Source organism: Pundamilia nyererei, unplaced genomic scaffold (genome assembly GCF_000239375.1).
Source record: "Pundamilia nyererei isolate P.nyererei 1_Seehausen unplaced genomic scaffold, PunNye1.0 scaffold00032, whole genome shotgun sequence".
Lineage (NCBI taxonomy): Eukaryota > Metazoa > Chordata > Actinopteri > Cichliformes > Cichlidae > Pundamilia > Pundamilia nyererei.
Genome location: NW_005187433.1, coordinates 3620974 through 3641872, shown reverse-complemented (window position 1 = coordinate 3641872; position 20899 = coordinate 3620974). Strand labels below are relative to the sequence as shown.

Genomic DNA, 20899 nt, shown 5'->3' with positions numbered 1-20899 from the left:
ACATTCATCAGAGGATACAGGTCCTTCGTCTCAGCCGGTGAAAGGACATGGGACTCAATACCATAAACTTTGCCCAGCTAGAAAAAAGAAAATGGGGAGATGACGTGTTCAATGTAAATATTACTTTAAAGGCACCTTTGTTCCAATTTCAAATAAGTGGTTAGGGAAAAATCTGCCATCATTTTAAATCATATCAAAGTCTTTATCTTCATGATAAAGCAAACAGAAAGACTCTTTTCAATACTGTAACTATAAGTTGAGTCTGCCGCTATGGCAGCATAGCGTTCTGTATTAGTTTTATAATATGCAAAGGGAACAGTAGTGTTGTTTGTGAACTTTGAAAATCTAACACACACAATTAAGGTAAATTAAGTTTTTTTCTCTCTCATGTACCTCATGTTAAGCAGTAAAAAAAACTTTTTTAGAAAACCCACAATCAATTTTACATTTAAAAGCCCCAAGGAGGAGCAGCAGTCGAATGTTTCATGAACTAGAGTGTTCCCTAAACACATCCTGTAGAGGCCATGTCTGTAGTGCACACATATTAAGCCGATATGTCTTGTTCTTTGGTGCTTTTGACTTCAGGATCCTTTACCTGAAGAATAGAATTATTTATGAGACATTACTCACCAACAACTATCTCAGTCTCGGAAATATTTAGTACATTTACATGCATAAAAAAAGATTTCCCTGTTGCAGATGGGTAAATGTGCATAAATATATACATAAAATCAATCAAACTGATTTACAAACTCAAATACTTTGAAATGAAGCGTCCTTTTCTTGAAGCACTGTGAACTAAATAGAAAACAAACAATTTTGACTAAGGATAATATTTACTTTCATCTTGTCTAATTGCTGTCACAGAAGTACTTGCTCCATCTGAAGTCTTTGTGTGTTTGTGTGACTCCTTTTGTATCCCAAAAAGTTAATTCTGTTCATTCGGATGCAGCGTTTTTAGCAGAATAAACGCCTCGTCACTCATCCAAGTTGCTTCTTCAAGTCTGAGCTGAGCGGAGATTTCCCCAACCTTATAAACAGTTCACTTGCATAATGATTGAAACTAATGACTGAAACTAGCACCACTGACGAACATTGGGCTGTGAGGTCCGTTTCCTCATCATTAATATGAAAATTGTCATAAGCATTGATCAACAACAACTGATCAACAGACTGATCAATGAATACAAACACATTTTCATGTGTTTTGCCTCTGTTTACTGAACAGTGCATCGATGCTTTCCTAATAATGTTCACAACCAACATGTCTCTGTCTTTACCGACATGAGGCGCTTGTACTCGTCAAGTCTTTGCTTGTTGGAAGCAATGAAGAGCCCTCCGTTCTGGATCCAGCCTGTATGGAGACCCGTCTCCTCCTCTAGGTCTTTGCTAATCACATTCCTGGTGTGGGCCAAGAGCTCTACCTCAACATCACTGGGTCGCAGCTGCCACAGGAGGCCTAATAAACAGAGGGACACATGAGTGCAAAAAACTTAGTGGACATTAGTGAGCGTCTCGCACATCACGCACATGCAGGTGAACACACTTGATAATAATTACTACACAAAATTACCAAAGAGTGCTTAATTTACTCTTAAAACTTCTTATTAGAACGCTGCTATTAAAGTAGGATGTATAACTTCAGGCAAACACAGCTCTCTGTACTGTTACAGACTGTTACCTGCAGTATGCCAGGTGGTGCCAGCAGTCAGTCTGTCTCTCTCCAGTAGAACTACATTAGTCATTCCCATTTTGGCCAAGTGGTAAATGGTCTGACAGCCCAGGCTTCCTCCTCCAATCACCACCGCATCAGCTGACCTGAGGCAGGAGGAGGTATATGAAAAGACTAAAAAGGCTGATGCTACTCTTGACATATGAAGGTAACCAACCAGCCTGTGAACTAGCACTAACTTATCAATTCACAAGTGCAACACAGTCCCTTTTTCTTTCCCCCTGCTTCCAATCTTTAAACTACAGCAACAATAATGACCAATAACTCCTTTTTTTAATTAAACGAACAATAAACACTCTTGTTTTGATACAAACCTTTCCCAGTGCAAAGTATCAACAGAGCATCTATATTCTGTTCAGAACTTGTACATCACTGTGTCCATTCCTCCATGAACTAATTTTTCTTCACAATCACGTATTAGTCCACCACTTCAACCATTAGATGAATCAGCTGTTTATGTATAAAGTCACTGCATATAATCTTAAGAATATATTTCTGAAAACATTCCCACACAATCCATTTATCCATTCAAAACCCAATCTAACCTGGGTAATGGCTTAGTGGGTCCTGAGGAGGCTCCATCCTCCTGTTTGAGTGTCTTCTCGTAGGGAACACTCTTTTCCTTGGTGGGCTCCGAGCTGTAGGACCGAGTGCTTGTCCGGCACAGCGGAGAAAGAGGAGGCCTCACTGCTGAGAACACTCGCCAAACTGCGCTCCTAATGAAGGCCATGACCCCTGTGTACAGTAAGACAACACAAAGGGACATAGTGATATGTCAGCTGTTTTAAGTTGTAACACTCAAGGTTTCAGAACAAAGTCATTATGTACAAAAACTCTTTTCTGAAGTATTTTCTGCTTGTTCTGGCTAGGATTTGTTTTGTTTGTTTGTTTGTTTGTTTGTTTTTTTGCAACATTTTGTACCCAGTGAAAACCATAATAACTGAAAAATAAATGTAAATAACTTTATTATACTCAGGTTCAGGGGAATTTACGCAAATTTGCGCAGGGTTAGTAACTCTTGTGGGCAAGACTTGGCGGATCGAGTATATAATGCTGGCGCCTTGCTTTAGTTCAGCCACGTGCAAACACCAATAGTTTGACCAAACAAGGATTTTGGAAAAAACACTTTGGGCACCTGGGCGCAAAAACGGCAGCACATAAATAACCCCGCACTTAATGCGTACTACAAAGCTTTTAGCGGGTAAATGTGCAATTTATGCAATAACGTACAGAACGCGATGCACAGAGTGCGCTCGCCTGGAAACGACAAGTCTCAAAATAAAAGAAACTACATTAGCAGTTCCAGGTAGTAACGTGGCGTGAAGTTCTGCGATGTCAAACAACGGAGCATGCAAATTACATAATGCAGCAACCTTTGGATGTACATTCATGTCGCACTTACGCTCGATTCCGCTTGTCCAAGATTGCCCCGGAAACACACTCGAGGAAAGAGGTAAGTAGTGAGAGGGGCTGCTTCCAGAATTAAGGGAGTGGGTTTATGGTGAGAAACGGTCAAGTAGTTCCGCAGACCAACGAGCGACAGAACTGCTGTCGTGGCCCACAAGACACAGCTCAGTAGCTGTCAGATAAATGTGAGCTGCAGCGGTGTTAGACTGCAGTTGTAGTTCCTACTTTCACATGCGGTTTGGCATACAACTAGAAATTAGATCAGTCAGATAGGATTATACCCAAGCAGCCTAGTAAGTGGTGGAATTGAGCAACAACACATGACACTTTGGAAACGCCAGAAAAAGGTTAAGTAGACTTGACCAAGTACCTCAAATGAGTCAGCAGAGGTTCGTGACTTCCCTTGTTTTAAACATAAGTATGCACAAAATACCTCCTATGTGAAAATATTCAAGAAAATGTATAATGTGCCAAAAGAGAAACATTAATGTCAATTTGCTGTTTGTTCTGTTTGTTTGGTTCATGAATGTGTGGGTGTCTGTATTTCCGGGAGGCTAGGGTAACAGCTGCTATTGACAGCCCAGTGATCAAATCAAGTAGAAGTAGGTCATCACATATGTGTTGAACATGTGGAGTTTGTCTGTGTGAGGCATTTGACTCAGTGTTGTGGGGATGTTGCAGTAGGACAGGGGAAGAAGAAAAAAACACTTTAAACCTCAAAAGAAGGCTCCTTGCCACACTGAATGATTCAAACTTTGGCTCCAGACCCCTGAGACATCTGTAGTTGAAGCCTGCCAAGCTGACCTCATGATTCCCCACCTCCTAACCAGCAGCCAATAAAGTGCAAAGTTTAGGTCCCTCCTGTGCCAGGAGGTTCTTTCTAGTTTAGACAGCTTTGAGCTAGACTGAAGCTGAGTATAGGAGCTGTTGCCAGCACTGGTATCTTATGTATAAGAATCTGAAACGAAGAAAGTGGACCACTGCTACCTTTGAACTTTGTAGATTTCCTTAAACTAATTTTTTATGTGACTGAATAACAGTGTCTTAAGGACAGAGTGTTATGTCCACGTGTATTTGTGTGCACGCACATGTGTATGCTGTTATGCCAGCAGATGCAGCAGAACACTGAGCTGTAAGCACATCGATTGTATATAGTGGCTTCTCTTCTCTTCCTGTGGTATGTGGCAGAGTGTTCCAGAGAGAACCAGATAAACTACTGTATATGCAGACAGCTGGGGTGTGCTTAGAGGTAAATGTGTATGCTTTGATACAGACTTGGGTATCAAGTGCTGGTGTACTTAGAAAGACAGAAAGAAATAGATTCAATCAGAATCAGAATACTTTCCTAGGGGAAATTCTTTTTCGTTACAGTGCTCCATTATAAACAACCATTAACAAAGACAGACAATACACTAACTAAGAATAGCACAATATATACAGGCATATATATACATAAAGGTCACTTATTAATAACAAACCTAAGTCAATAGCTAATAAAAAAAAATTTTTGTTGTTTTTTTTGCCTGTCCCGTTTGGCTCTTTTGCCATCAGAATTGTTGTCTAAAGGCAAAGAAAGATGCCCAACGGATTTACTTTACCAAATTGACCATCCCAGCCTTGCCGTAATGGTCCATTTGATTCACCTTTTATTGTTTATTTTATTTTCACTTACTGAATACGGGACAGACTTGACTGGGGGAAAGAAGGGGAGAAAGAAAGAGGGAAAGAGAAACAGCTGAGAAGAGGGACGGGGAGAAGGGCAAAAGACAAAAACCAACAGAATGAGCAGAAAAAAAAAGAAAAGAAAAAAAATGCATATATCAATCACCTGGATCACCTGCTGAGAAAGAAAAAAGAAAACAAGCAGAAGAGAACAAGAGTAATAGAATAAACAACATCACAATGATATATGGGAATATGACAGTAAATACTAAATATTAAACATTATTGTGCAGCACATAAGATCAACAGAACACAGTGTGCTTTGAGGTAGGAGCCAAAAAGGGTGTAGTTTGTGGGTGTGATCACCCGTGTGTACACCTGTGAGCATGGACGCACTTGTTTGTTTGTTTTTAAAGGTTCCTTCATGTAATGATCTGCTAGAGGGTGTGGGGGGGATAGCTAATAACTGTTACATGAATAGACTGAGAAAATATTTTTTACGTTTGTGTCGAGCCCTTCATTTTTAGAGTGCTCTCAGAAGTTATTTTCACAGCAGAGAGAAAGCTGTCCTTTACTGGTAACTTGTAAAGATGACAAAGAAATAAAAGAAGAAATTATCAGCTTTCATGGTGATATGCACATACATTTTTCAGTATCTCAGAAATGGCAGTGTTGATTTGATTCCCCCATTTTCAGCTGTGTAAGTTAACAACTGATTGACAAGTTGTCGTGGAAGTGTCTCACCCTTTTGCACACAGTGTTCACAGATGAGAGATGAGCAGGTGTTCTTTCATGAGAGGTTATTTGGAGGCAAAGCCTTCACGGGATTCTGTGTAGCCCTGTGAAAAACTAATAATTTTCAGAAGCACCTTTAGCAGCAATAAGTGGAAGTAATCATTTTCTTTATGACTTTATCATCCTCTCACATTGTTGTGGAGGTATTTTGGCCCACTCGTCTCTACGGCTTTGCTTCACTTCATGAAGGTTTGCAGGCATTCGTTTTATGAACAACAGGACTGTGCAATATGGCCAAGTACCTGTAGTACCTTCCAAAGGACATCTGTCCTAGAAGTCTCACAGTTTGTTCAGATCCAATTTTTCAAATCTGAGCCGTCCTGCCATGTAGTGAGAGGAGGATTTGTTTTGGTTTGTTTTGTCCTGGTAATTCATCCAAACGAGCTATACTTGTTCTAATTTTACTCTCATGAAATTTAACCCTTACCTAACACCTGAAAAAAAAAAAACCAGTTCACCTGTAACAACAGAAAACAAAAAGGCTATGCTAGTGCAACAACCCACGCGTCATGTGAACTTATTTGTCAGTGTTACAGAGGCAGTACTGCAAGATGCAACACTATTTTTAGTAATAAGAAACATAGGGCTGGACTGGAATTTGACAATAATTTCATTGGGAGAAAGTTTTATTCACAGGTCAGGAAATCTCTGGAAAAGGTCTGCATGGACATGTATGGATGCTCCTGGAACTTTCTCAATCATCTTAGTTTTATTGTTACAAAGCAGTTGCTCCTTTCTCAATGGCCTGGCCTTCAACTTGGAGCACAGACTGTTTTTGAGTTGAAATTGAAGAGAAATATCCTGCACTTTGGATTATTCTGCAGTTTTTTAGTGCCTCTGCAGAATGCATGGGCAGGGTGCGCACTCATCTTTCTTCTCCTGGGAGTTTGGGTAAGTTTCCCAGGATTTTCAACACCTGCTAAAGGGGAGAACAACAGGTGAGATGGAGTGGGGGACTTCCTTGTGAGTTTTTCAGGTGTTTAACTGGGATTTATTTTTTGGGTTTAGATTCCCAGAATCTGATTTTATTTTGTATGTGTGGCATTTTTTGTAAATATTTATATTTTAAGTAATGAAAATAGAAAACTGGTTTTATTGGCATTTGTTAATGTGGAAACCCCTTTTCTTATGTGGTAGCAGTAAAATGAGGTGCAAAACGAATAATTCATGTGGCTTTAAATACAAAATGTTCGAGAAATAAATCACGCAACCTTACTTTGCTTCTGCCCTTATAATTCTGAAATGTACAGTATTGTATTTATTTCCTTGTGGCCTGCACTTTAAAACACATCAAGTTGGATAAAGACAGTTTTTGTAGTTTTGCCTCTGCACTGTACACTACCACAGAGGCTTTTAAATCAAACATTAACTGATTGAAGTGCTGACTTTGGCTTTAGGGGATTTAACAAAATAATGCTTTAACTTTTAAGGAATCGTTGCCATTTTTATACACAGCCCCTATTTGTTGGAAAAGTAATCGAACAAATGACTGACAAGCAGTTTCGTGGCCAGGTGACGGCTGATCCCTTGTAATTAAATGACAAATGTAGTAGACATAAGAATGATTCAAAGTGTTGAATTTATATCTTACACAAATCAAAGTCTACAGCTTGTTACTGTTATTTTAATTGAGACCTAAAGACACATCAGTGCCAGTGAGCAAGCCCTTTATTCTGCTGAAAAGAAAAAGACTAAATAAACCATCAGAGGCAGTAAAGACTTTAGGAATTGTCAAATCAACAAACTGGTACGTTGTTTATAAGAATAAATGCACTGGCCAGCTCAGGGCCTGAAAAACCACAAAATACAACTAAAGTGTAAGCATTTCTAAAGGCAAAGAAATGGGATATTATTCAGTGGCCAAGTCAGTCATAATCCAACAGAGCATGCTTTTCAGTTATTAAATACACAAGCTGAAGGCAAAGAGGCCTAAAAACAAGCAGCAACTGATGGTGGCTGCTGTAAAGGCCTGGCAGCCAGCATCTCAGTGAAGCAAACACATTTAACAATGTCAATGTTTCTTTAGACTTAATGCTGATGGCTGAAAAGGAATTTTCATCAGTTCTGAGCCTCTAAAAATGCGGCACTGTATATGAAAATGACTGTAATTCCTAAACAGTTAATGCAAAATTTTTGTAAATCCCCTTGAATAAAAACTGAAAGTCTGCACATCAATCACAATGACTGATTTAAAATCCACTGCAAAAATTGTGTCTTAAACTGCATTTATGTACTTCTCCATCTACACACACATCTATAGGTGTGCATGTATGTAAACTCTGGCTGCAGTAGCAGAATTTAGGAAACAGTACCCCCTTGTGTTTTTTCTTCTTAGTACATGGTAGCTTTGTGTATTTAATAAAATATGTTCATTTGTTAACTAACAGTCCATAACCATTTATATAACAGTGCAAAAATATTTGTATTTCCATTCTGAGCTGCTTGCTATCCAGATGTGAAATCAGTGGCAATTAATGAATCGTAATATTAATATAAATTTATTGCTCAAAGATGCAGAGACAAAAAGTAGACCCAGAGACAAAACTGGACCCAGGTATCGTACATCATGTTGTGCAACTCATCTGTGATTCACAAAGAAAAACAAATAAGTTAAGATATTTGCAGGAAAACAAATCTTCAATGTCAAAAAAACAATATACGAAACAGACCGTCATCAATGTGCACAAAAATGAAATACAAGTTTAGTTTGACCTGATCAAATCCACAAACTTGCGACATCAGTTACCTGCACTGCAACCCTGTCTAGACGAGTGTCAGCTCAATCCTGGAGCGACAGCGATGCTACAAAAGACTGTTAAAGGCTGTACTTTCATAAGACCTTTAAACACTTAAGCAACACATAGCATTTATACTTTTTAAACATAACATGTGGACGCTCTCCAAAACTGGATAAAAACCAAAGCTACACTCTTCAAGCCTCAACATGTTGCACAGATTTTATGTAAGTAATTGGGCCTTCAAAAAAAAGTATTTTTACTTTATGAATTTCTCGTGGTTGTAATAGTGTCATAAAACCTGAAATCTTCTCAAACGGTTCTCGAATCATGATGTAATATTTTAAAACCAGTAATATGCGCAAAATTACATGAAGGTAATTTTGTTTCCAGTTCATGTTAAACTCTTAAGGATGAACATGGGTAAATGTGAAAATATTAAAATACAGCTAGGGAGTAGAAGATAATCCAAGTTAATCCATTAACTTAAGAAAAAAAAAATCAATCTGAAGAAGCGTAAACTGATCAAAAGCAAACATTCAATGTGTAAGAGCTACTAATAAAATACTTAATTAATATAAACTTTCATAGTTTTCAGAGATACACAAGTTTGAGAAAGGTCTGGAAGAAATTAAGAAAAAAAACATCAATTATGGTCATTCGAGATTTGTGTTAACTCTCCAGTCCCCAGTGGAGGACACACGCAAGCACAGAAATGTACAGACAGATTATAGCAACACGAAAAAAAGAAAAGGAAAAAAAAAACAATAGCCAATACATTTCAGACTTTTTTTTCCAGACTTGCCAGGAGTTGTTAACAGTGCAATTACTGAACCCTCGGTTAGAATATGATCAACAGATTACGCACTATCACAGGAGTACATTTAAACAGGTTGACACGAACCATACAGAATGAATTAACGCTCTAAATGAAGCAACTAAACTAGATGACTGAGCAAAGTAAAAGAAAAGCACATAGAAGGATAAACACTCTAAACATGGGGTTGTTTGAGAAAAATCTATTGTGCAGGTTGACGCATTTATTACACCGAGACAACTGTGCATGTCTTTACACAAAGCCGAAACGAACACCATATCTTATGTTGTTGCCTCCTATCTAAGAAGCTCAGGTTAAATGACACTGAGCATGTCAGTTTTATGACACAAGGTGGAGTGAAAGAATCACTCTCTCCTCAGTAACAGTCTCTCTGACCTCATGGCCTGTGGACCTGCAGATTCTCCTCAGCTACATTTGTGCTGCACTAAAGTTCATCCCTGTAGGCGACTGACAGCATCTCGGGTGCCGGGGCAGCCCCTTTCAGGGTCTTGTGGGAGCCCCTCCAATCAGTCCTCACAGAGTCATCATCCCACAGGGTCGACGTCTCTGTGTCGCTCACCCACTGGGGATCACCGGCGTAGTGACACGGCTGGACCAGGAGGGGGTGCGCACTGAAGGCTTGTAAGTTTCTATTGGGGAAGTGGGATTTGTAGTCCTCGCTGCAGAGGGAGCACAAAGGCAGTGTTTAGACTGGGTAAAATCATTCGAAACTTAAAAACACAGGATAGGATGTCACAATAAAGAAAAAATAACAAAAATAACAGCGCTGGAACTACAGGTAGAAGTTTTGTTTTTCTTGGGGGGGGGGCAGTTTGAGCAATTTTTCACCATTTACTGAAATGTTAAATATAAACATCAGGGATATTTTGTGATTTCATTACACTATACTGATTTGACAAGAGATGGTGACAACAGGCCAATTTCAGAGATGGTTCAGTTACTCTTGGCATGAAGGGCAACAATGCATGGGGTGCATTTGTTGAGTGTTCTCAGCAGACTAGTCAAGCATATCAAATCAGAATCACAGTGGTGTGAAAAAGAGAGAGAGTGCAGAGAAAGCAGGCTGGCTATAGGCCAGATTTCCACACATGATGGAGCACACAGACACAGCCAGGCCTTCTGGTTTGCAGATCCTTTGGCACAAAGTGCATTTCATTTCTTAGAGTTAGTTCCTGATGACGAGAACAGTTGCCTTGTTGGGGAAACTGTCAAGGATATCATTGTTAAAGCCAGAATTTGATTCACCCATTACACTAATAATTTAAAGATACATTTGGAGGTGAAGTCGATATTTTATAGACCTCCAGCAACCATCTAGCATGAAATAGAAGCTTTACAGATGATGGCTCCAAGTCAGCAGTTGAAGGATCGCCAATGTGGTTAGGCTTCCTTTGTACGGAGAGACAAACGTGCATTTTTATTGCATCAGACAGTCGTCTGGACCTTTGCAACCAAAAATGTCAACCTCATAGTGATGCCAGATGAACGCTAAGGGATAACCATAGTCATCATGGTGGAGGAACCATGGATGTCTGTATTATTATGGCAGTAGTTAAAACTAAACAACAACATCTGTGGTTGAAAATTAAAGGCAATGATTAAAAAAAAGCAGTTCCAACAATGGCCACTGGAGGCTTGCTCCCAAAGTGAGTCAACCCCATTGACTCCAATGTTAGTAGGCCAACTTCCAACCAGAAAATACAATTTCCCCTTCAACTGGTAGGCCTTAGCTATTTAGAGTGACTGAACTGTCTGTGCTCTAGTTATGGTGCATATAAAAGAATATTTTTAGTGAGCTTTAATTAGCAGGTATCTATGTCTGTGACAAATTCACATGATGCAACTTGTCAACCATCCTACCATCTTTCATTTCTTGACAATAGCTCATTTCTATCTGCCAAAGCTGAATATATATGATAAATGATAATAGCGACCACCTATCAATGGGCTAAAATTATTCTTTTTTGTGATTATACACGTACAACACATTATTAAAGCATCATTTTGATTTCGCAGCCAACGGCATAAACAAACCAAAAAATGCTGTAGTTCTAAATATAAGGCTTCAAAATTAAAGTGCCCAAACAAATGACTGATATTAGTGTGGCAGCATAATTCTTTTATATCAAATCTTTAATAAAGAAACTTTGATGTTGCAGCTTAATTTTTGTTTTGTTTTTACCAAAGTAAGTACAGACCATACTGTGAGTGCCACAAACACTGGTATAAACTTAAATAACAAACCATAGAAATTTAAGTATGGACTAAAATAGTCTGGACTGACCATACAGTAGTGTAATTCATGGAGAAAGGCGACAACATAGGCTTGGAAAAAATATATATCTTCTTTACCACAAACAAAACTGAGTCCACTCTGGCTGCTCACATCTGTCGGTCACACTGTGTTTAAGAAAATGTCAGCCCACACTGACAAAAATTCAGACCATTAATCCCAGAAAGAGATGCAGACACGAGGCCTGTGCATCATAAAAGGAAAATGCTGAGAAAGATTAAATCTATTTTGAAATGTGGTGCGCTAATTCAGCTTGACAAGCACAACATATCAAAGTGACTTTCTTTCAGAAAAATGCAGTGAAGTAAAACCACAGACTTCCACATAGTTCTTTAATCTATACACTCCAAACAAAAGTAGGCTAAATATAAAGCATGTACACATGTTTAGGCAGCTATAGAAAAGAATGTTTTTAGCCCTGAGGTCTGTTTTAGTTTAAACGGTCTCGCAGGAGAAGGAGATTAAAGAGTGCTGAAGAACAGGTTTCATTATAGCGGTCACTGTATGGAACATACAAGAAGAAAACCAGAAAAACTTCAAAGTGTGCAGAGAGTAGCATGAGTGTATTTTTGACACTTTTTTATGATACATACTTCGGATGTTTGTCGTACATAATGGGGAGGAATTCATCAACAGGCAGCATCTTGGAAAGTGGCTCAGCATTGAGGAGTTTCTGGGCTCCCTGTAGGGAGATGGCGTAGGACAGAGTCCAATACGAGTAGTCGGCCATCACCAAGTTACGAACGTTCTCCACTGGCTCCTCCTTTCCAGGATTCACCTGCTTCCTGCCCAAGTATCTGTGGCAACATAAAGCGATCATAAGAACTAAAGAAGTTAAAAAAAAAAAATCAGGCGCGGGGTAGAAGCAGCAAAAACCCAGGATGGTCAAGGCATGTGATTTTTACAATCAAACTCCACCTTGCTGTTCTTTTCTGCCTAGCAGGCATAAAACATTTTTCAGCACATGCTCTGTACGTGCATTTTCCTTCCAAATATGTACGAAAAAAGAAAGTGCTAACGTCACATGTTTAAGTATTTTGGATGAGCTTTAACCATGGAGCTTGGGATATTCTATCAGGGTTTGTTTTGTTTTTTTAATTAAATGATTTTATCTCATAATATGAGAAAAAAAAATCACCTTACTGGACTTCATGGTTCTGCACAGTACACAAAATGTTAATGGTTATAGCAAATACGATTGCTCTACAAAAATATGTTCCATTAAGTTATTATTGTATATCATAGTCATAAATTTGTCCCAAATTCTACACTAGAAAAACTTCAAACTTTGTCTGAAGTTGTGTCTAATCCTGTTTGTATGATTTCAAACAAAACCAGCAAACTATATCAAAGGGTACAAATGCACTTTGGACTTTATAATGAACCTAACCTGAGCCTTCTTACCTGCGTCTCATTTAACCTTAACCAAAAACAGGAACTGGACTGGAAACTAGGAGTAAAATGTGTCTTACATGATGTCCCAGTCCAGCTCCACCTGCTCCACATCCTGCATCATTTTGAGTATTCGCCGCTTGAAGTTGGCCTGAAAGCGAACATCGTCTTCAAAGACCAGGGCCTTATCCATCTGCATGTCCACCATCTATGGAAAAAGAAGTATACACACTGTAAGCCTGACCTGTTAAATAAATCAAAAGGTTTGTGTCATAAAAGCAGGTTTTTATTTTGCATCCATCTTCTTTACAAACATGATTCTTGGTTTTCAGCTGAGTGCAATTATTTTCATTTACAGTCGTGAAAAAGAAAGTACGCCTTCTTTGAATTTTAAGGTTTTACATAAAAATAATCTGGTCCTTAGCAGTTCTTATGTAAATGCAAATTCAGATTAACAACCACACATTATATATTACATCATGTCATTATTGATTGTATGAGAACAACTCCATAATGCAGAAGCTAAGGACAACTTACTTAGATATGAATTAAGAGGGTAAATAGCAGCCAGGCACTGTGAATCAAATACACTTAACATCAGCAGGTGTGAGCACTTATATAAAAGCAGATGTTTTGGCAGTTTGGTGGTATGGAGCATTCAGGTGTGTGTTAACACAATGTCAAGAAGGAAAGACATCTTACACATGACCTTAAAGAAGCAATTGTTGCTGTCTTTTGTCTTGGAAGGGTTGTGAAGCCATTTTCAATCATTTGAAGTCCATTTTTTGAAAACATTCAGTACAGCTGACAATCTTCCTGTGGACATCCCAGCAAATGTCCACAAACATACGGCAAGTTTGAAGGGTTGCAAGAAGAAAGCCTCTTCTTGGCAGCACGGCTTAGGTTTGCAAACTTACATCTAAAAAAAACCCCACAAGACTTCTGGAACAATGTGTGGTGGACATATGACACCAAAGTGAAGATGTTTGGCCATAATGGACGCTGATATGTCTGGAGAAAACCCAAACACAGCACATAAACCTCACACCAACTGTCAGCACAATGGTAGAGGTGTGATTATTTGTGCTTTTTCTACAACCACAGGACCTGTGCTGCGAGTCAGAAGCTCCTCTGTATACCAGATCATTCTAGTGTTAAATACGAGGCCTTCTGTCCAAAAGTTAAAACCTTTGGGTCATGCAGCAAATCTACAACAAAATGCCTGAAAAAGAAATAAATCAAGGTGTTGCAACGGCCGAATCAAAGTCCAAACCTCATCTCCGCTGAAATGGTGTGGTGGACTTTAAGATAACTGTGCATAAATAGATGCCTGCAAACCTCAGTGAAGTGAAGCTGCGTGCTGTAAATAAGAGCGGGCCAAAATTCTTCCACAATGATGTAAGACACCGATTAAGTCATCCAGAAAACCACTACTTCAAGTTATTACTGCTAAAGGTAACGTAAAAGCTACTGAAGTTGATATAGAAACGCTTAGAACTCAAAGACGTTATACTTTTGTTTTCACATGACTGTATCATAATATTGTAAAAAGGTGATTTGCAAGGACTGTATATACAATTATGCTTTCTTCTTATATAGTATATATACTATGAAGTATAAATTAAAATATTTGAGTTTTAACTTCAGAAAAGGGATTTGACAAATGTGTGACAGTGTGTGTCCTCTCACCTCCTTCCAGATGTAATAGTGACTGAGGAAGCAGCCCACTTCTCCTTTGGTCAGAGTGCGTCCAGAGAATGGGTCATAGTATCCTGGCAGCAGGTCGACACCCAAAATCTTAATGTCACTGCTGTTCAGTGCACTGCATACACACACACACGCACACACTTTTTTTTAGGTAATTCTGTCTTTGATAAGAGAAGAGCGTTCAAATTTGGAGCATACGTAGCCATAACGCTGATATTTATTATAAACTACAAGTGTCCATATTTTCAAGATAAGAATTGAAATTGGCCTCACACCAAGAGTCTGAATTGACACGGTGTTACATTTCTTGACAAACTTAACTATAAAACTGAGAGAGGAAAAGACCTGAGAGCAATCCACTCACTTTCCATCCACGGCATCGACCACTTTGACGTCAATCTCAAGCTCGTTTAGAGAGAACAACATCCTGTCTCTGCGGTCAGCACGCCGTCGCAGGTTAATCAGATAAATCTGTGCAGGAGATGGGCGACCCAGAACGTTATTTAAATCTGGACACTGTGTACCATCATCATAAATCTTTGAGTTTCATCAAATGGGTCGACTGCATATTCGGCATGTTTTCAAACTCTATTCACTCAGTGAAAACATGCATCATAATTGGTCTGAATCTTGCTGAACATAAAGTACTACCTAAAAAGTTGATGTATAATTATATTATATATTACACATAATTACATCCATGCTTTCATTACTGCATAGAACAAGCCTGTATAAGGTTGGGTTAACCTTTTTTACACATTAACTGAAAAAACTTGAACTGGTTCACCTACCTCATCAAATCCCAGGAGGTCTCTCTGTTTTGGAAACATGTGGATGAAACGGGAAGGATACATGGGTGGCCCGTCGACTTTTCCACAAGCAGGGATATTAGTTTGGGGGGGGGTAAAAGAGAGGTGAGCTGATGTGCCTTTTTTTTAACTGTCATTATTTGGCTTTAGTATTACAAATCATCTATGCTCTTACTCATAGACTCAAGGTGAACATGGACAAAGTTGAGACGATCGTCTTCTAAGGTGTAGTGCGGTTTGGCTGGAACGTTCAGGTAGCCGTAGCGCTCCTTGTTGCACAGGTACATCTGTATCTCTGAGTAGCAACGAAAAGCAATCATTTAATTAATTATAAACATATTTATTCATGTATATTTTCAACACTGAGTCCTGAAATATACAAATATTCTACAGTGAAGCAAGCGCAGACGTGATTTAGTGCAACAGCTGTGTTGAGTAAACCTGACTGCTGAACATAATAACACACGAGCATCTACAGACCTGCAGCCCGACAGGAGAAGGCAAAAACAATAATGTCGTCGTAGGGCCACGAGTAGTCCTCATGAGGAGGATAGAAAGCAAGTTTTTTCATGCCCTCCTTCCTCAAATCCAGCAGCAGGGTGCTGTGGACCATAGGCACAGGGAAGCAGCCCACTCGGTGACGATGACGGGTGGGGAAGTACTCTGCTGTTCGACGATAATATCCCTAAAGAATTGGAATATTTAAAAAAATATACATATTACTTATGTCCTAGATCTGTGTCATTTTTCTGCATTATGTTCATCAAGAAAGCAACAACAATTTTTTTTTCTCAAGTATTCCCTTTAAGCGGATAAATAATCACTCATTTTTAAGTGCTGCTCACCTGTGGAGTAATACCACACCAGTAGTTAGAGTACGCCCCCGGAGAATCTAACATAGGAGCGATGACTGACTTGTTTTCTGCTATCAGCAGGTTGAGGGATTCTGGATTTGTGAGGATATTGTCCGTGTCTGCGTACTGAATCACAGAGACAGAAAATACAAAGGAAAAAGTATTTTTCATTCAAATTACAGTTGCTAAGTTTTTTTTTCTTGGATGAAATAACAGCCTCAGTAAGAAAGACATCCCATCTGCTTAATCAAGAAAGGAGATAATATGAAACTTATCACAAGAAAGGTACCAAGATATAATCAGCCCAGCGTTTCCTGGCAAAGTTGAGCGCTGCTTGTTTCAGCTTCATCACATATTCGTATCTGCTGTTGGGCCAATGCTTAGGACCCAGCTCTCCAGCATAGGACCTAAGACACACAGAAGTACAGTATTATTAGGGGATATAATACTATATTGGTAAAATGTTGTATAATTTGCCACGTGAAGCAAATATGTGATTGGCTGAATGGTTTCTATTGTAAAAAAAACAAAACAAAACAAAAACAGCATCGCTGAATCATGCTGGAGTGTTGACCACAGTGAATACAGCATGCCGATGCTAATGGATTAAATAAAACCAGAACAGTAAATAAGTTCTGTGGTGCTGTGAAAAGAGCATAAACAGGTGGATAACGTAACAGTTTCATGACTGTAGAAGTTTAGCAGAACTCACTCAGAATAATAACTGACAGGCATAAAAGAGTCTGCTAATAGAAAGCAGAGCATCGTGTACAGACAAGCCTAGATATGCTTTGTCAAACTCTTTTTTTAGCTTTTAAAATGAATACCAGATGAACTGCAAAGTTGCAGCCTACAGAGGGGTGTTAATACTTTCACTGAACACGTGGACAAAAAGAGCCAGTAAGAAAAATCAATACATGTACAATCTGAACATTGTTGGATTTATTTTGTCAATACCAGGATGACACTTCAGAGGATCATAGATTTGCCTCCTGATGAGTAAAAGGGATTGTTCCTGTCATTTCCCTTGTAGAAAGCAACTATTGAAGGTGATCTGCTTTGATCCACGTGTGCTGTAAGATCAAGTTGGGGGTGTTTCCAAACTCAAATCCCAGCAGTACACAAAGCTCAACACTAACATTTTCAGACTTACGTTGGCTTGTCCATTGGTCTCCACTCAACATAATGGTAATATTTCTGCATGACAGTCAGCCACTCCTTCAGTATGGCTGTGGTGTTATCTGTGTTGTGATCCGTGGCTGCCCTGGAAAGCACAGAGAAGGCAGAGGGTGAAGTAACTGCACCAGACGTAGGGAACCTAAACTTGGCGTTGGTTCTTGTTATTACTTATTCCCCTCGTTGTGCCAGGGGAACAGTGAAATCTACATTATGTGAATTTTTCAGCTCCTCATCATGCCGGTGCAAATTTCATGCTCCATTCCCGCTCTCGTTGGTAAATGTCAAATTATTTGCTGACAGGCTTATTTGATTCAGTGCCCAATATTGATGTTCAGCCTGTGTATTACTCGATCAACAAACAAAACCAAATACAATACAAAACAACACAATACAAATGATTACTACTTATTTGAGCAGAGTTTTTCAGGTTTGTAAACGTTTTAATGTTGTCTCTCAGTTCCACTGAATGATCTGAACAATCATTTTCCGCTTCTCTGGTTTACGGTACACCACAAGGTTCTATTTTGGGGCCTTTACCGTTTTTGTCATATCTGCTCCCTTTTCAGCACATTTTCATCACTTTTAAGGACATTTCTTATCACTGCTAGATAGACTGGCTGTCAAATTTCTTCAACTTAGTGAAGAGAAAGCAAAAATCCCATGACAGATTTGTGCTGAAGGTAATGGAAATTCTAGATTGCCTTGCCCCTTTTGCTAAAGTTTGAATAACTTTTGATTGTGGATACTCCCGTTAAAGCTCTGGTTCACTCTCGTTTTTATCACTTCAGAAATATTGTCAAGTTAGGTTTCATTGTTTCACAGTCTGAATTGGAAATCAATCAAATCATAATCAGTCTTTTATTTCATCACATCTAGATTATTGCAATTCGCTAATTCAGTTCCACTTGCACCCCATTAACTTCAGTCTACTTTAAGATTCTAGTTTTGACTTTTAGAGCTCTGCATTAACAAGCACCAGCATATATCAGGTATCTTTTTGTATCCTTACATCCCCAGTACATCCCTGAGGTGACTTAATCAGGACTTGCTGGCTGATATAGAAATATAAAAATAAATGAGACAAATACCCCAAGAGTTTGAAGCTCTCTCCCACTGAGTCATAGCACTATGAAGTTGGTGATCTCTTTTAAAAATGAGGTTAAAAATGCATATTTTTAACCTTGCTTTTTGGTAACTTTTTTGTCTTTATGTTTTTAGCATTTTGTGATATTCATCTTGAAAGGGGTTATATAAAGAAAAATTTACTTTTTCATTACTTTTAACCTAATGCACTTCATCACCTCTGGGCAGAAAAGAAGAGCAAAGTGGCCGACAGCTTTTGCACTAAAATATGCATTGGATCCCGTTCCTGTCCACAGCTGTGAGTTATCTTCAGCAGTGTCACTCTAGCAAACCTTTACTTGTGGTGAAGTAGGGTTGGACAAAATGACAAGGTATATCAAAGATACTAGATATCTGTCAATTAGCAGAATGGCTCTATTGCATGACCAGGTTTTTGTTAGTCTTGTTTTTTTCATTTGTGCAAATAAGACACCACTGCAGAGTAACATCCTTTTTTTTTTTACTTCATCATAATATTAGGGCTCTTAATGATTTCTTTAAACTCATATTTGTACAGCAACTGGAGACACAGTTAGGGAAGGTCTCTTTGAGCCATTTCTAAACAACTGTGGATTCCAAGATCATTGGTTCAAACAATTATACAATGTAAAAGTTACTCTCATGTGTCTGGAAGAAGACCCAAATCGTTACTCTCAGATGAGAGGAAACTGATTAGGATGTTCAGGAACAAACCAGGAACCTCCAAGGCTCAAGCCTGCCATGAACTGAAAGTTGGTGAAACACCAATGTCACTGTCCACACTGGAGTGAGTTTTACAACACCATGGACTGAGAGAGCGCTAACCGAAAAAAGAACCCCCTGATCTAAAATCAACACCTTCAAGCTTGACTACAATTTACAGTTACTTTCAAACACAATAACACTATCAGGTGTCAAACATGGTGCTGGTAGCATCATGCTCTGCTGCCAGTGGTAGGGGTAAAGATAAAGCCTGAAATCAACAGATGGATAGTCGAAACTTGGACACAACTGAGTGTTCCAACAGGACAATGATCCCAAACACACATCAAAACTGTTATTGGAATGGATAAAGCAGGCCAACATTAAGCTTCTGGAATGGCCTTCCCAAAGCACCTACCTCAACTCTATTGACAATTTGTGGACTATGCTTAAAGGCCCGATCTGGATCCAACCAATTTAAATAAACTCTACTAATTCTACTAAGAAGAGAGTTCAAATATCCGTCTGGAAGTGTGCCAGAAGCTTGTTGGTGGCTACCAAGGCATCTGAGGTGCTGCTTGCTAAATCTTCGTGTGGGTGGATGTTTATTTTTGACTCTGTATGGATTAGAGAAAATCCAAAATAAAGTTCTTACTTTGTTTCAAATAAATAATTAAAAGTCAAAAATTGCCATGACTTTCATGACGATGATGATCAATATTCTCGTAGGACTCAACATACTAGAGTCATCTCCTCATCTTAAACCAACAGTTAATCTTTTTCCATCATTACACCGATTAAACGGGATCTCTTTTACTTCCTCACTAATAAACCACTCCGCGCTGTCTAAACAGCTAAATCCCTAGAGTTTGTAGATTTGAACATGCAGCATGAATTATAAAGAAGTAAAATCACTGCTGGTACAGTTACTCTATACAAACTTCACGGGACATAAAACTCCAAGCGAGCGACGGTAGGAAACGAATGCGGCGGAGTGAAAGGCAGCCTGGACTGTGAAAGGCGCAGAGGGAATAGGGGAGGGGTAGGACGCTGCTGCTTTCACAAACTCATTTAAATGCCATTGACCTTTTGAACGGCTGCTATAGACGGATAAAAAGGAGACCCCTCTACAAACAGCCTGGCAGTCCATGCAGGAAACCCACCACACAGAGATGCGATCTTTGGGGTAGTTGAGTCTCTCCAGAGCTCCGAGGTAGTATGGCAGGGAGTGACCGGTATTTCTCGCTATGATAGCGATAACCACGGTTGGAGGCTGCATTTTCGACTCCTCTGGATACTTCTCCTCCGAAAAGTAACATTCAGTCTGAAAAACAAAGGCCCCCAAAGCTAGAAAGTGAAGTATCATGGTGGAGGCTGTTAAAGTTGGAAAGTAATCCGCGGGGCTCCGGAGCAGCACGTAGCCGCGGTACGCGTCAGCAGTCCAAGAAAAAAGGGCTTTCCCAAATGTTCAACCCCTTTCTTCATGTACAAGCTGGCCCCTTCTGAAGAGAAATGCAAACCCAATCCTAAAGCCAGAGAGGGTTATATTCCGCTGTAATAAACCTTTTCCTGTAGGAAAAAAAACAGAAAGAGGGGAAAGAGGCGTGATTTGGCCACACTGGTATTTACAGCGGTGGGATACCCTTGGAAAGATTAGAAAGATGTATGTTCCCAGGGATAGAAATCGGTGGGG

At 39.2% G+C, this 20899-nt stretch overlaps 2 protein-coding genes across 2 annotated transcripts in view; both read right to left on the bottom strand.

Annotated features, from left to right (window-relative positions):
- sardh (sarcosine dehydrogenase) overlaps nt 1-3402 on the bottom strand; it is a 38757-nt gene extending 35355 nt beyond the window's left edge. Inside the window, exons 1-4 of the mRNA XM_013909872.1 lie at nt 3135-3402; nt 2278-2467; nt 1682-1818; nt 1281-1459 (exon numbers count right to left, since the gene is read on the bottom strand). Of these exons, the coding sequence (XP_013765326.1) occupies nt 1281-1459; nt 1682-1818; nt 2278-2462 (501 nt within the window). The 5' untranslated portion in view covers nt 2463-2467; nt 3135-3402. The remainder of the gene's footprint in view (nt 1-1280; nt 1460-1681; nt 1819-2277; nt 2468-3134) is intronic.
- Nucleotides 3403-9092: 5690 nt separating this feature from the next.
- On the bottom strand, nt 9093-20754 carry cercam (cerebral endothelial cell adhesion molecule). The gene is made up of 12 exons (XM_005729281.1): nt 20370-20754; nt 17378-17488; nt 16514-16631; nt 16216-16350; nt 15851-16055; nt 15546-15665; nt 15353-15429; nt 14926-15032; nt 14544-14676; nt 12935-13062; nt 12056-12259; nt 9093-9828 (listed from the first exon to the last, which is right to left on the bottom strand). Exons 1-12 carry the CDS (start codon nt 20570-20572, stop codon nt 9594-9596), a joined length of 1776 nt encoding a protein of 591 aa, XP_005729338.1. The 5' UTR covers nt 20573-20754; the 3' UTR covers nt 9093-9593.
- Between the last annotated feature and the right edge of the window lie 145 nt (nt 20755-20899).